The following is a 13,811-nucleotide window of genomic DNA, read 5'->3' as shown; positions in this document are numbered from 1 at the left end:
CTGGGCACTACCCTTCATGCTCTTATAACAACTGGAGAGAAGTTCAAAAACATTGGGAGAGCTCTTTTTACTGCATTTGTTACAGCAATTCCAGGCAATGGTTTAGATGATGCTGTGGCAAATGCTGCCATCTCTAGGCTGGATCTTGCAGCAAGTTTGGTAAGAACTGCATTTCCTGCAGATGATCAGTTTGCATAAATTAAATCTGTTGACACAGGGATAACCTATATAGGAGTGACAAACAAAACCAAAAAGTGCTGCCTTAGGGGTGGAGAGTAGCAATATAATATAAAAAGGCTTAGCTTCATTCTGGCACTTAGGATGAGAGGGGAGCCTGTCAGCTCATTTACTTCCAAGTTTTGATCCGTATAAGCTTTCAGCTTGTGATTTCAACCCAGGCAGTAACTAATCCCCACACAGCCACTCGCTCTCTCCCTTGTGGGATGGGGGAGAGAATTGGAAGAGTAAAAGTGAGGAAATTCATGGGTTGAGATAAAGATAGTTTATTTGACAGAGCAAGAGCTGTGCACACAAGCAAAGTCAAACAAGGAATTCATTCACTGCTTCCCATGGGTAGACAAGTGTTCAGCCATTTCTAGGAGAGCAAGGCTTCCCGTGGAGACAGATGACATCACTCCAAATGTCCCTCTGCTTCCTTTTGTCCCCAGCTCTATATGTCAGCATGAGCTCTGGTCAGAGGAGGGGACATCTGATGTTAACGGGCTCTGGTTTGAGTTTTCAGATTGCAATGAAATCTGTCCTTTGTTTATAAACACCTTATGTCACTAGCTTTGGGGTAAGTTGCATTTTGTTGTAAAAACCCATGTATCATATACAGTCCTTTGGCAGTTAAGAGTTCCTGTTGGCAGATAATCCTGATTTCTTGCTGTCAGAGTCAGAAAAAAGAAAATTGTGTCAGGCATGGATTTCTCTAGCACAGTCCTAGGTAGCTCTGCTGCAACAGTGTCTTCCACCAAAAGATCCCAAGTTAACATTCCCTACAGTAATTAAACCCTAGGTGTAGTCCCTTTTAGGAACACTAGTGCGGGGAGCATGGGCAATGAGTGATGTTACCGTTCTACCTTTAAAAAAAGAGTTATTTTCAGATTCTGTGTGTACATGGTTATTTCTATATTTTGTTTTGGCACCATCTCAATAGATAGCTATCTCCATATATTTTCCTCTTTTCATCTGCAAGGGAAGCATGACACAGCAGCATCAGTGTGTATCGATGGTGTGATAATGTGCACTTGTGGCCTAGTATTTGTTGATACCTGTTCTAATAACATCTTCCAGAGCATAAGGGAAAAGGTTGTAGAAATTAGTTTATCTTTTTCTTACCTACAATAAACAATTATGTTTTCAAACTTGAGTCTGGGACCAATCAAAGCAGGATTGCTGCCTCTACTACCTGCTTTTATCCTCTTCTGGATAGAGCTGTAAAAGTATAATACAATCTTCTCTCAGTCCTAGCAGCCATGAGCAACCCATATTCCCAAGGTGCCTCTCTTGCAGTCCTGTCCCTTGTGGAGGTTTTTGTTAGTGTGTTTTACTGCACATAACAGGCAATAGCTGTTAACTCTTGTTAAATCCTTACATTTTTAGAACAGTTGCTCTGCATCTTAGTCTATTATCTATTCCTGGTACATAAGCTTCAGCTCCTAGTTTTCCATTTCCATATTCCTGATGTGATCTTTGGAATAAAATTGCGGTGGCAATAGGTGGGGGATGTGCATTTCTGTGAAAAGGGTGTGTTCCCTGGGTTTGGTTTGATTGGACAAAGTCAGACAAACACGTTGATCTAGTTTATTTACAAAGATGAGGATTTTGAGGGTGGGTTTTTCCCTCTGATTGCAACACTGGGCTCTAGATAGGCACAGCACTTCAGGCCATCGCGTGGTAAATGTGAGGCTGCCGCATGCTGCAGCCCTTGGTCAAGGAGCAGTTTTTGGAGAGAAAGCATGCCGAGGTACACGGTGCACGTCCGAGGAGAATGGCTGGCAGTGCCGTGCCTAAGCTCCACGAACACCATTGAGTGGCTGGGAAAGGAAGCTGTGAGACGGTACATGAAAAACAAACCTGACAACGGGGGATTTGCCTCAGTGGAAGAAGTAAAGTTTTACATTCGAAGGTGCAAGGGACTTGGCTTGCTGGATCTTGATGATACCGTGGGGGATGCTCTAGAGGACAATGAATTTGTTGAAGTTGGTAAGCAAAGCCTTAAACATCGGACTGTAGAGTGACTGTGTTGTCATCTGAGTCAGCAAATTGTGGTTTTATCTAGATTCATCTAAAATTGCACCTGAAAGATTGTGTACAGTCTTATACGGAAAAATACCCAATCATTTAAAAATATTAAATTTTTAGGAACAGAACTACATAAAAGTTAGAAGGTACAGGATTCTATATACATCTTCTGTATCTGTTGTCATATATAGTGTAAGCTGTTCTGTCTTAGCCTTTGGAATACCTTAAATAAATACATACTTCCTTGTTATTTTCCCAGAAGCATGCAAGTATGTTCAGGGCTGATAACTGGAAATTAGAATTCTTATTGCTGTGAATTGTAATAAATAACAAATTAATTTATGTGAAGAATGCAATTTAATCCTGTATGTGTTAATTCTGCATATTTCTTCTAGTTATAGAAGGAGATATAATGTCTCCAGATTTCATACCATCTCAGCCAGAAGGAGTTCATTTGTATCCTTTTTGAGTGCTTTGAGAAGTTTTTACAATTACAGATTTATAGTTTTCTAGTTTGCCTGCGTTTTTTAGAGCTCCTTCATTCTTAAGACACATTGCCAGCTGTAACTGAGTTGTCACTGTCTGTGAAATCCTGTCTGCTCTTTTCCTTTACAAAACTTTCAGATACAGCAAATACCGAGAACCAGAACAGGTAGGAATCACCAATGATTTTATAACAAATCCTGCTACTCACCAGAAAATGCTGAGAGTTCAGCCAGTGCAGTATTCACAAAAGCAGGGGCAATTAGATTGGCTGGGTATAGGAAACTAAGCTGCAATGTGCTTATTATGTTTTTGTTACCCAGCTTCCTGTCTTATGAATAAGCATGAAGAAGCTTCCTGTCATTGCTGAGTTTTGACTGTATTTTTTATTTATACTGATTATTAAACAACTTTGTATGTATCCATATCCCAAACTAAAAGGTGGTTCTTTGGTGTAGTATATTTCTTTAGATGGCAACAGCTTAACAACGGAGGACTTGGTCAATTTAGGAAAGGGACTCTACAAGATAAAGGTAAAAATTCTGAACAAATACAGCTAAAAATTACATGTTAATTTTTCTACAGCTAAATAATGACAAACAAGCTAACATTTAAACTACTTATGTTTTAGCTCACAGCCGAAGCTGAAGCTAAAGTCAAAGAATCCCGAGAAGTGATTGAAAGGATTGTAAAGGAACAGACAGGTAAATATTTTTGCTTTTAACTGTTAATTGTTTAGAAGACTTCATCAAGTTCTCTCCTTAATCAGCAGTGTGCATTTCTTGCAGTTGTTTATGGAATCACCACGGGTTTTGGAAAGTTTGCCAGGACTGTAATCCCAAACAGTAAACTGAGGTATGTTCTGTGTGCAGCCTTCTCTGTCCTTTCTTTTCAGGAAAAGAAGGGCAGGGAGCAGTTCCACCCTGTAGCTGGGGTTACATGAGAGAGCTGTTTCAGGAATTCCTTCTGTTTTGTGCAAAATAAAAACCTGACGAGACTTTCTTGAGGTTTAACTTTTTTCTTTTTTTTTTCTGTAGGGAGCTTCAAGTGAACTTGGTTCGTTCACATTCTGCAGGTAATGAGAGATTGCTTGGTGTTTCCCTTTTCTGCCCTTGTTGGTAGTGGGTGAGTAACCGAGAGGGTTCCGTTACTGTTTCAGGTGTGGGGAAACCTTTGACCCCAGAGAGAACTCGCATGCTGTTGGCACTGAGAATCAATGTCCTAGCCAAAGGATACAGTGGAATATCCCTAGAAACCCTCGAGCAAGTTATTGAAGTGTTTAATGGTAAAAAGATGTTTAAAGAAAATCTTCCTTTCCCTTTTTTACTTTTTAACTGTTTTGTTAAAGGGTGTAGCCCAATGGGTCAAGATGCAGATGTTGGTTTTTCAACCTGGTAGTTGTGAGAGATCAGGACTAGAACTGCAGTAAGAGTAGTCCTATTGGTGCCATTGTCCATGATTGTAGGCTGTTACTGTGACCACACTTACGAGCTGGCTTCTTTGTTTTTCAAGGACTGAATCAATGGAAGGCTCTAAAATTATTTTTGTTTTCTTTCTAGCATCCTGCCTTCCTTATATCCCAGAGAAAGGGACAGTTGGAGCCAGCGGAGACTTGGCCCCTCTCTCTCATCTTGCTCTGGGATTAATTGGAGAGGGAAAGATGTGGTCCCCGAAGAGTGGCTGGGCTGATGCTAAATATGTAAGATTTGTGCACCTGATAGTTTGGGGTTTTATGCATGCTGATTCATTTTTCAAACTGTATGTAGCTTTGAGAGAAAGAGAACTGGAGGCAAGATCTTCACAGTAAAATTTCTACTGATTTTATAGTGGCTTTAAGTAAATATACAGGTTTGGATATTTAATTTTTGATAAATTAACTAGGGTTACAAGGAGCTTTTCTATCATTCTCTTTCACAAGATGGAAATGTTACAATGGAATTAGTATTTAATCCATCGTTATCCTGCCACTAACACATCAGGAGATTGATCTTGTATTAAGTATCTCCAAGTCCAGCCCCTCCAAAGTCTTTCATGGTAGTTTGTTCTGCAATGCCTATAACTCCTATCCATGAATATTTGAATACCAGAGTCATTCATGGATTGATAGGTGTACATCAATATAGACTGGTGAAGTTTTGGGAACTACACAGGGAGAGGAGTAAGGAGGAAGCAGACCAGTGTGTCCTGGACCTTCAAGACCAGAAGGTACAGCTGTACACTTCTGAGATGCATTACCTCTTCCATTGGACAGGGTGAGAGAATTAAATGAGAAATAAGTTATGCTGTTTCTCCATTTCCCACAGGAGCAATTGCCCTATACAATAGACATGTACTGAACAAACTGGTTTGGGCTCCTCCTGTCACTAGAGATTTTCTATAGAAAGGATTAGGGATCATTTAAAAAGGAATAATTTATGCCAAGCCAAAGTGCTATGAGGCAGGGTGTAGGCAGAACTGCCTTCCCAAGAAGTTTCCAGCCTTCTTTCCTATTGTCCTCTCCCATCTTCTACAAGACAGTAGATGTTAATGGGCTGTGACAGTGACATATATCTTGCTTCAGTGCTCCTGCTGCCTACTTGTGTTGGCACTAGGAAATGAGGTGCTAGCTTGGAAGCTCTGCATTTAGTCCAGCAGAAAAAAATATGTGTTTGTGATATAATGCTCTTTTTCTCCCATCACTTGAGAAATTAGTTAATATTTCTGTTCATGGAACCTTTCAAGTTTTAGTGACTTAGTTTTGTATCTTCAGTGACTGAAAAGTATCTTTCACTTACTGCCTTGTCATTTAACTCCTTTGCAGGTCCTGGAAGCCCATGGACTGAAACCAATTACCTTGAAACCAAAAGAGGTAATAAAGTATAATGATGCCAGTGGGTGAAAATGAGCATGGTCAATCACTACTTGCTTTATATGTACAATAAAAGCATTACATGAATTAATAATAATTCAAAATCAAGCTTCAGAAGGATAATGATGAAGTGTTGTCAGGAGTGGGATTCACCACTGCTGGTGTCACCCTACTTGATTTGAAATGTCAGACCCAACTTTGTGTTCAAATTGGCTCTGTGGTCAGTAGAGACAGACAGGCCTCTTCAGAAAGCACTTTATACCATCCTGAATCAGCTGTCTAAGAGGCACCTTCAAGGTACCTATCTGCCCTTTGGCCATAACAGGAGGTCAGATGACTGACTTGAAGCAGGTATCTGACTTGCTTGGAACTACTAGTGCTCCAAGGGTATCTGCAGTGACTTAATGGGGTCATGATCATTGACACTTTATGTAGCAAAGATGCTCAATCAAGCTGTGCATTTTATAATTTCAGGATGGTCCAAAAAGCTAGGCAGAGATCTTTAACTCCTTCATGTAAAAAGGAGAATTATCACAGATAGGGGGAATTCCACACAGTGTGTGGAATAGTTGCAATGAGTTTGCTTAACATCTGTTCTCCCTTTGTAGGGTCTGGCCCTCATCAACGGGACACAAATGATCACCTCTCTGGGATGTGAGGCGGTTGAAAGAGCCGGGGCTATAGCGAGGCAAGCTGACATCATCGCTGCCCTTACACTTGAAGTCTTGAAGGGTACAACGAGGGCCTTTGACACTGGTGGGTACTGTGCCCTCCCTGTCTCTTTGCTCTTTGCTTCTGACAAGAGAGGTACAGCCTAACAGTCTAACTTGTCTTACTAGATATCCATGCAGTGCGCCCGCATCGAGGGCAGGCTGAAGTGGCCTTTCGATTCAGGTCCCTCCTGGATTCTGACCATCATCCATCAGAAATAGCAGGTGAACAATCTTAACCTTCACCCTCTCAGGTTACCAGAACAGGCTGGGTCCTTCAACAGGACACAATGTTTTCCTGTAAGCAATATTAGGGGTTTGCCCTCCTTGTGTCTTCTAGAGAGCCATAGATTCTGTGACCGAGTTCAGGATGCGTACACAATGCGCTGCTGCCCTCAGGTAAAGACTGACTTTTAGATCCTTCCATAACAATAGATAAATGATGGTGAAAGTTCTGCCTCAGAAATACAGTCAGTTATGTGCTGTCTGACACTGTTAGAGTAAGTGGCTTCATTTTGCTGCTTCTTCACTTCACAGTAGTGTTAATGGAGATATGTAATTTGTTGATCACGTGCATGTACACATCAGGCAGCATCTAACAAAGCTGTGTCCAGATCTGGAAGAGGCCAGGGGTTGGAAGCAGAGGGAAAGTGCTGGTTTCCATGTTTGAAGATTTTGTAGGGATTTTCTTCTGCTTTTGTGTTAATAACATGAACTGGGTGTTTCCAAAAGCCAGCAGAGTGTAGTATCTCAGAGATATTGGAAGAGCTTGATCCTACACATTTTAACAGGAGCAAAGCTATTAAATCAGTGGAATTAATGAAAGTTAATTAATTAATAGGAGGTTTTGTTTTCTGTGAGTCTTTGTAAGGCTACTTCTTTCCTCATAACACTTCTGCCACTGAATAAATATCTTCCACTTAGGTAAACCAACCCAAATAAGTAAAGAATGTCATATTCAGATTACTCTTTTGGTAAAACTGCCATAATATTAGTAAATACCATCTTTTGAGTGTCTAGGATTGGCAGTGGTGCTCCTGAAGTTAAAAGCAAATCCAAGACCATCTTCCACGTGTGAAAGTCAAGTGGGATGATGGGAAAGAGGGTCCCTGCAGCTCAGTCAGCATCCTGAGGGTAAACTAAGTGCAGATACTAAGCTCAGGCACTAATGTCTTTTGTTCTAGGTCCATGGAATTGTAAATGATACAATTGCTTTTGTGAAGGACATAATAACAACAGAAATCAACAGCGCCACGGATAACCCTGTATCTTTTTGATTACTTCATTACCATAAAACATATATATAAAATTCTGCTTGGCCTTTTTTATTCTCTTCTTCTTTATAATTACTTGCACAGGATGCAAAAAAGTCATAACTGGCTTTGGTCAATAACTGCCATTGCTTGCAACAGCAACCTCTCTTCCTTTCCCTATGACTGCATGGAAGGGATTCTGTCAGCACTGTAATGCAAGGCTGCAGTTCTGTCAGTGTTATAATGATGCTGTCCATAGCATCATATTAACTGCTGATAAGCTTTATTGCTTCTAATCTGTTCAAAATTGTAACTGTCACGGAGAGATTCTATCAAGGAGCTGAAAATCTATGTTAGGATCTGAACAGATGGGGTTTTTTTTTTTGCACCCTTGATCAAAGACCTCCCTTTATGTAGTTTATTTGAAAAAAAAATACATGTCAAAATTGTACCTACAAATTTGAAGAACTGAGATTGTATCTTCATCTCCTGAAAAGTGGAAGTGTGGATGCAATATAATGTTCTTGCAAATAAAAGCCTATTGGCACAAACACTCCTTCAGTTCAGATATTCCAATTACTGGCAAATACCACTCATGTAAGCTGTATTTCACTCATTTAGGCCTTAACTTCTCCTTAAAGATGGTGTTTGCTGAAAGAGAAGAGACCATTTCTGGAGGAAATTTTCATGGTGAATATCCTGCAAAGGTAATTCACCATCTGAAGAAAGGAAAAAAACAAATTATCATTTGATTTTTTTGCTTGTTTGTTTTTGTCATCTGGTTTAATGAGATCTTTTGTAGGCTCTGGACTATTTAGCAATTGGTGTGCATGAACTTGCCGCAATTAGTGAAAGAAGAATTGAGAGGCTCTGCAACCCCTCACTGAGTGAACTGCCTGCATTTTTAGTCACTGAAGGAGGTCTGAACTCAGGCTTCATGATTGCACACTGCACAGCAGCGGCCCTGGGTAAGTGCTTGAGCAGTACCGCAGAGAGAGGAAGCTAGAAAGACTGATGTTTTTCAAGACAGATGTAATCTAATAGTAGACACAAAGGTATCTGGCTCCTTTTTTCTGTCTCTTCTCCATGTGTTCTGTGATGTTTTGTAAAGTGTGAGTGTTGGGTGTAGCTGCAATTATTTCAGTTCAGGCTTCCTTATTTTGCACCGACCCTTGAGCACGTTCAGGGCTCTGAGCATGAATCAAGGCTCAGACCCCACAGTCCTCAGAAGAGCAGGGTTCACAGGGCTGGTTATTGGGGGAGCACACTGAAATTAAACATCAGTTCAGCTTTTCCTCTAGTACTCATGGCTAAGGCAACAAGAAGCTTGCTGGCTGCTGGGATACTACAGTTCATAGGTGCAGGGAAGCATGAGCCAATATAAACATGCTTATGAGAAGAGAGTAAATTTTAAAAGTTGCAAACACAGGAATGGAGGATATCAGATAAATGTGTAGGTAAACATTCTTCAGAAGAACAAGTGAATTAACTAAATCAGTGTACTAAAGGAACCCTGCCTAGAGGCTGGTTTGGGAAGTGGGTCTGGAAGAGGAGCTGAAACACTCATCCTCTTCTTTAAGGGCTGGAAGCTTTACCTTTTGGCTGGGGAGAGTTTAGGATGGCTCCAAACCTCAGTTGGTTGCATGACTTCAGGTTTCATTGCACACTTCTGCAATCTGGAGTGACAGATTCTGGGGTATTTGTGATTTCTGCTGTGAGAAATGAAAATTATAGCCCTGCCTCTGCTGACACTAAATGTCCATGGGTCAAAATCATCTCATCCTGATCAAAACAGCCAGGATTTTATCTGAATTGAAGTTTGGGTTCCTTTTATTAACTGTTTTTTTTAATAACCAATATTTTTCAAATCACTCTGCCAGTTTCTGGGTTGTTTGTGTACCAGCTAATGTTTTTCACTCCCAGGGTTAATAGATAAATCTGAAAAAAAACCTGTATATATTTTGCAACACTGCTGGATGTGTCTGTCTTCACCAGCACCAGCAGTTCTGTGCCTGCCAGACCAAGCTGTTTGCAGTGGTCACATGCAGCCTCTTTGGGACCTGCTGTCACCTGCCTGAATGTGCCAGCTGGGCTCTGGTCCTAAACTGTCACTCCAGCCTATTTGCAATTGGTGTCACCACCTTTCTGTCACTCCTGTTGCTTTTCTGAAGCCGCTAATTTGGCGAGGGCATTACACAGCATCCCGCTGGGCTTCAGAAAGAAAAGGCCAAGTACAGCCAGAGTGCTGTGAATGCAGACTTCATTTTTTTCTTTTAAAGAGTAATTCTCAACCTCAAATTGTCACTGAATGGTGCCTAAGGCCTCTCCTGCAGCCATATGCCTATTGCTTTTGGATGCAGCATGAGAATTTACTCCAGACCTTTCCACCTGGCTTTCAAAGCTGGAGTGTGTTACCCTCAAGGGACGTGGGCAGCCTCGTAGTGAGGTGAAGGAGGGGAGAGGGTTTGTATTGTATTCCCCCATCTTTCTAGAGGAAGTTCTTAAAGTGTCTCAGCTGCAAAGAGCAGACCAGATGCTGACCTCTAGCTGTATTCTTGAAAGGAGGGGAGGGGTGATATTCGTGATCAAAACCAGAGGGAGCCAATGCTCTTTACGGAGAGTTGCCCCACAGCAACAGGCAGGACCAGGCTTGTGTTTCAGTTATGCTGTCTGCTCTTCTTCAGTTTCCTCCAGGCCTTTGAGCCACAGCAACTCAAACTGGAGATAAGAGAGTGAAGAGTGAGCCGTCGTTCCATATTTGGTTAATATTTTCATCTAAAGACTGCTGTTGGTTACTGTTTTCAGAGGCAATAGTAGTTTTCAAGGTGGTTATTACAAATTATTCAGTCCAGGTAAAATGCTGATGCATCCTCAGAAGAGGAGCAGTAGTAGGACCCAAGGTGGCAGATAGGCTCTTACCTTCATGTTGTCCATTGCTTCTGCTGTCTCACACCTGTTCTGTCCTACATTCATTGTGCTGGGTTTTTGCAGTGTCTGAGAACAAAGCCTTGTGCCACCCATCTTCTGTGGATTCTCTCTCAACCAGTGCTGCTACAGAGGATCACGTGTCCATGGGAGGATGGGCTGCAAGAAAAGCTTTGAGAGTTATTGAACATGTGGAACAAGGTGAAATTAAAATTCTGATTTCCAGACAGACCTTGAATCATGAAAATGAGGAACTAATACCAATAATAATCAGGTGTGAGGTAGGCAGATACAATATAAACTTCTCCAGACAGAATACTCTCTTCCAAAGCGCTGTCATTTTACTGGTGTTTTCATGGCTCTGTCAAGCTTCAGAGGGAGAACTGTCATTTTTAGCTCAGGCTCCTCTTTTCTCAGTGCTAAAAAAGTTTTCTGATTTATGATGGACATTAATACTAGTATTCAAGTTACTCTGGAAGAGATTTCTAAGGATTTAAGACTCTGGTGACCAAGAGTTCCTACACTTGAAAGGTCTGTAGAACAGAGCACCTAAACTCTGCTTGCTGAAATGCTGGATACTGCCCCCAGCATCATCCATTGAATGATCCTGCCACTGGGCTGGCTTTCTGGGGGATGTGGATCCACTGGTTTTTCACACCTGAACCATATCATATTAGGGAGAACAAGGGCCAGGGATAGCTTTGCACAGGAAACCTCGCCTTGAGCTGTAGCTACCAAAGATCCCTTTTGCTGTTCTGGTTTCCTAGTTCTGGCTATTGAGCTGCTCGCCGCCTGCCAGGGCATTGAATTCCTACGCCCTCTGAGAACGACAACCCCATTGGAGAAGGTCTACGACCTTGTACGCTCTGTGGTGAGGTAAGATCAGATAAACACTCTCCCCAGAGGCTGCCTGCCTGGAGAGCAGCTGCTGGCAGTGGGGGTTAATGTTTGCTCAATGTCTCGTTACAGGCCCTGGATAAAGGATCGCTTCATGGCCCCAGACATTGAAGCAGTTCACAGGCTGCTTGTGGAGCAGAAGGCGAGTGCTGGCTTTTGGCTTGTGTGTAGGATTGTCTAGCGCCCTTTTTCTTTGTCCATGCCAGCTGCTGTTTTTGCTGCCCAATCCTTTTCATGGTCAAGTGGTTTTGTAGCAAGTGGCAGTGACTGTCTCCTAACTATTGTACACAGAGCATTACCCTGGTAACAAGACAAGACAAAGTATTTTTGCCTTTAATCCTTTCACCTTGTTCCCTTGGAGCTTTCCCATCCCTTGCCAGCTCCCTCCACATATTCTTCCCTAAAACTTGCTCTATCTGCCTCTCTAGTTCTGCTTCTCCCATACAGCATATCTCACCCAATAACTTTTCTTCAGGGTTTCCTGAACACATGCATTGATGTCTTAGCTGACCTTTTCTTTGCCTCTGACTGTGGTGTTTCACATTCTTGTTTCGCAGGTGTGGGAAGTGGCTAAACCTTACATTGAAAAGTACAGGAGGGAACACATCCCTGAATCAAGACCCATTTCACCTACAGCTTTCTCCCTGGGGTCGCTGAGAATGAGTGCAGATGATAGTCATGACCACAGGCATCAGAATGAACTTTAAGAGTTCTGATCCTCTGGAAGAGAGCAGAACCTTTTCAGAACCTTATCTGAGCATGGCTGTTCTACTCAAAATCAATGTGGTTTCTCCAGGTGACCTAGAGGACCTGTCTGTCTAGCTCAGAAGCACAAATAGTAAAGAAAAGTCTCACTGCTTTCCTCATGTGTAAAAGACAACTTTGTCGCGATAGTGTGGTTTTGACTGAATTTCACGAACTTCTGAATACAAATCATTCAGACTGCTGCTGAAACCAGTATTTTTGTCAACATTTTGTTTGTTTTCTCTTCATCTGTGACAATGTTATCAAACGGATTAAGTTTGATATTCTTACCTTTTTTCTCCCCCTTTGGATAACTGCTGTGATCCCCTTCATTTTGCCACAAACAAGATTATCTTTACACTTAATTCTTCTCTCATTTGCAGATCACATGTGAGGTACAGGCTCTTGTATAACAGGAGCATTTTTAGAGCAGATGCTTCACAAATCAGAGAAGCTGTGTGCATAGGAATGTGCTATGGAGATCATCACTCCAGAAAAAATATATTCTCTTCTGGTGAAGGACTGCATTTAATGCAGCTTTCCAAGAGCTCTGGGCTCACACCTGCAATCAATAAACTGAGGCTTCACATACAGCTGTAGCAATCTATTTTCCTGTCCTGAGTGTGATGATGAAAATGTAAAGCAAGAGCTTAATTTGGAAGTAAGTAGGACAGGTGACACAGGGGCCAGAAAAGGGGGAAGAGGAGGCCTAGGACTAATGAATGTGAACCACTGTTGAGGCAATAGCACCAAGACCTACACTCCCATGGCTCCCAGGTCTTTGCCTGTCTGCCAAGGGCCCTGTCCCCATAGATGGGATCATGACAGAGTGTACTCTGTGTCAAAACACTGACCTCCAGCACAGGCTTTATTTTGCAAGGGAAGAGTCAGGACATGGCTTTCACCTCCTGCTGCAGTGATGACATGGCAGTAGTGATCTGGCTGAGGGCCATTCAGCACAAGCTGAAAGCCTCCCATTGGCTACTGGCTGTGCTGCAAGGGGCAGCCAAAACACCAGTGTGTGGCTGCCTTTCAGTGTCTGACATCTGCCATGTTAAATGTGCCCTGATGAGAGGGCTCCTGCCTGCTTGGCAACCTAGCAAGTTGTCAAATGCCTTGGGCATTCAGAGAAGAGATTCTGGGCCTTGCTTTCCACTCACCTCTGCTTTTGCCTTCCTGGGACCAAGGGATCCCCAACACACACTGCAGATGGTGAATTCAGGTTTTGCATGGTGCCTGTGTTGAGCTGAGAGGCACCCCTCTGCCTGCACCCTGCATTTAAGAAATCTCTGTGCTTCCTTCCCTGACAGCCTTCCCAAATCCCTGTATAAACATTATTTAGGAAGGCTGTCTTGGGCAGAGTGGGCTGTGCAATCACATACTTGAGATGTTCTTTCAAGCTTTATAAAAATAAAGTTCCATGCCCACATCTGGTACAACATCTGCTTGCAGGAAAACACGTCAGGTGGCAAGAATGCTATTACATTGTTTTAAAAGCTGATGTAGCTGGCTAGCCTGGATCAAATAAAGCATGAAGAAAGATACTACAGGGCATGGCTTGCAGATTTTGGGTGTTAAAGAGATGTGCCCAAGGCTCAGGGAGATAAGAAGGTCATAATAATTCTCATACATGTTCATGATGGCTTCCAAATATCTGTTAATAAGAATGAGACCATTGTCCTTCCTCACGGGTCTTGTTCACTG

General features: G+C 42.2%; 1 protein-coding gene across 1 annotated transcript; it reads left to right on the top strand.

Moving 5' to 3' along the window:
* The first annotated feature begins 1,851 nt into the window (after nt 1-1,851).
* On the top strand, nt 1,852-12,714 carry HAL (histidine ammonia-lyase). Its single transcript, XM_015629080.2, has 20 exons — nt 1,852-2,208; nt 2,643-2,703; nt 2,872-2,899; nt 3,189-3,263; nt 3,362-3,434; nt 3,519-3,585; nt 3,768-3,805; nt 3,890-4,015; nt 4,290-4,429; nt 5,531-5,578; nt 6,187-6,334; nt 6,418-6,513; nt 6,629-6,687; nt 7,473-7,553; nt 8,183-8,248; nt 8,344-8,509; nt 10,533-10,667; nt 11,234-11,342; nt 11,436-11,505; nt 11,921-12,714. Exons 1-20 carry the CDS (start codon nt 1,962-1,964, stop codon nt 12,068-12,070), a joined length of 1,983 nt encoding a protein of 660 aa, XP_015484566.1. The 5' UTR covers nt 1,852-1,961; the 3' UTR covers nt 12,071-12,714.
* Nucleotides 12,715-13,811: the final 1,097 nt, after the last annotated feature.

This window comes from Parus major, chromosome 1A, assembly GCF_001522545.3.
Source record: "Parus major isolate Abel chromosome 1A, Parus_major1.1, whole genome shotgun sequence".
NCBI classification, from domain to species: domain Eukaryota; kingdom Metazoa; phylum Chordata; class Aves; order Passeriformes; family Paridae; genus Parus; species Parus major.
The sequence above is the reverse complement of the archived record's forward strand: the minus strand, read 5'-3'. Positions and strand labels throughout refer to the sequence as shown.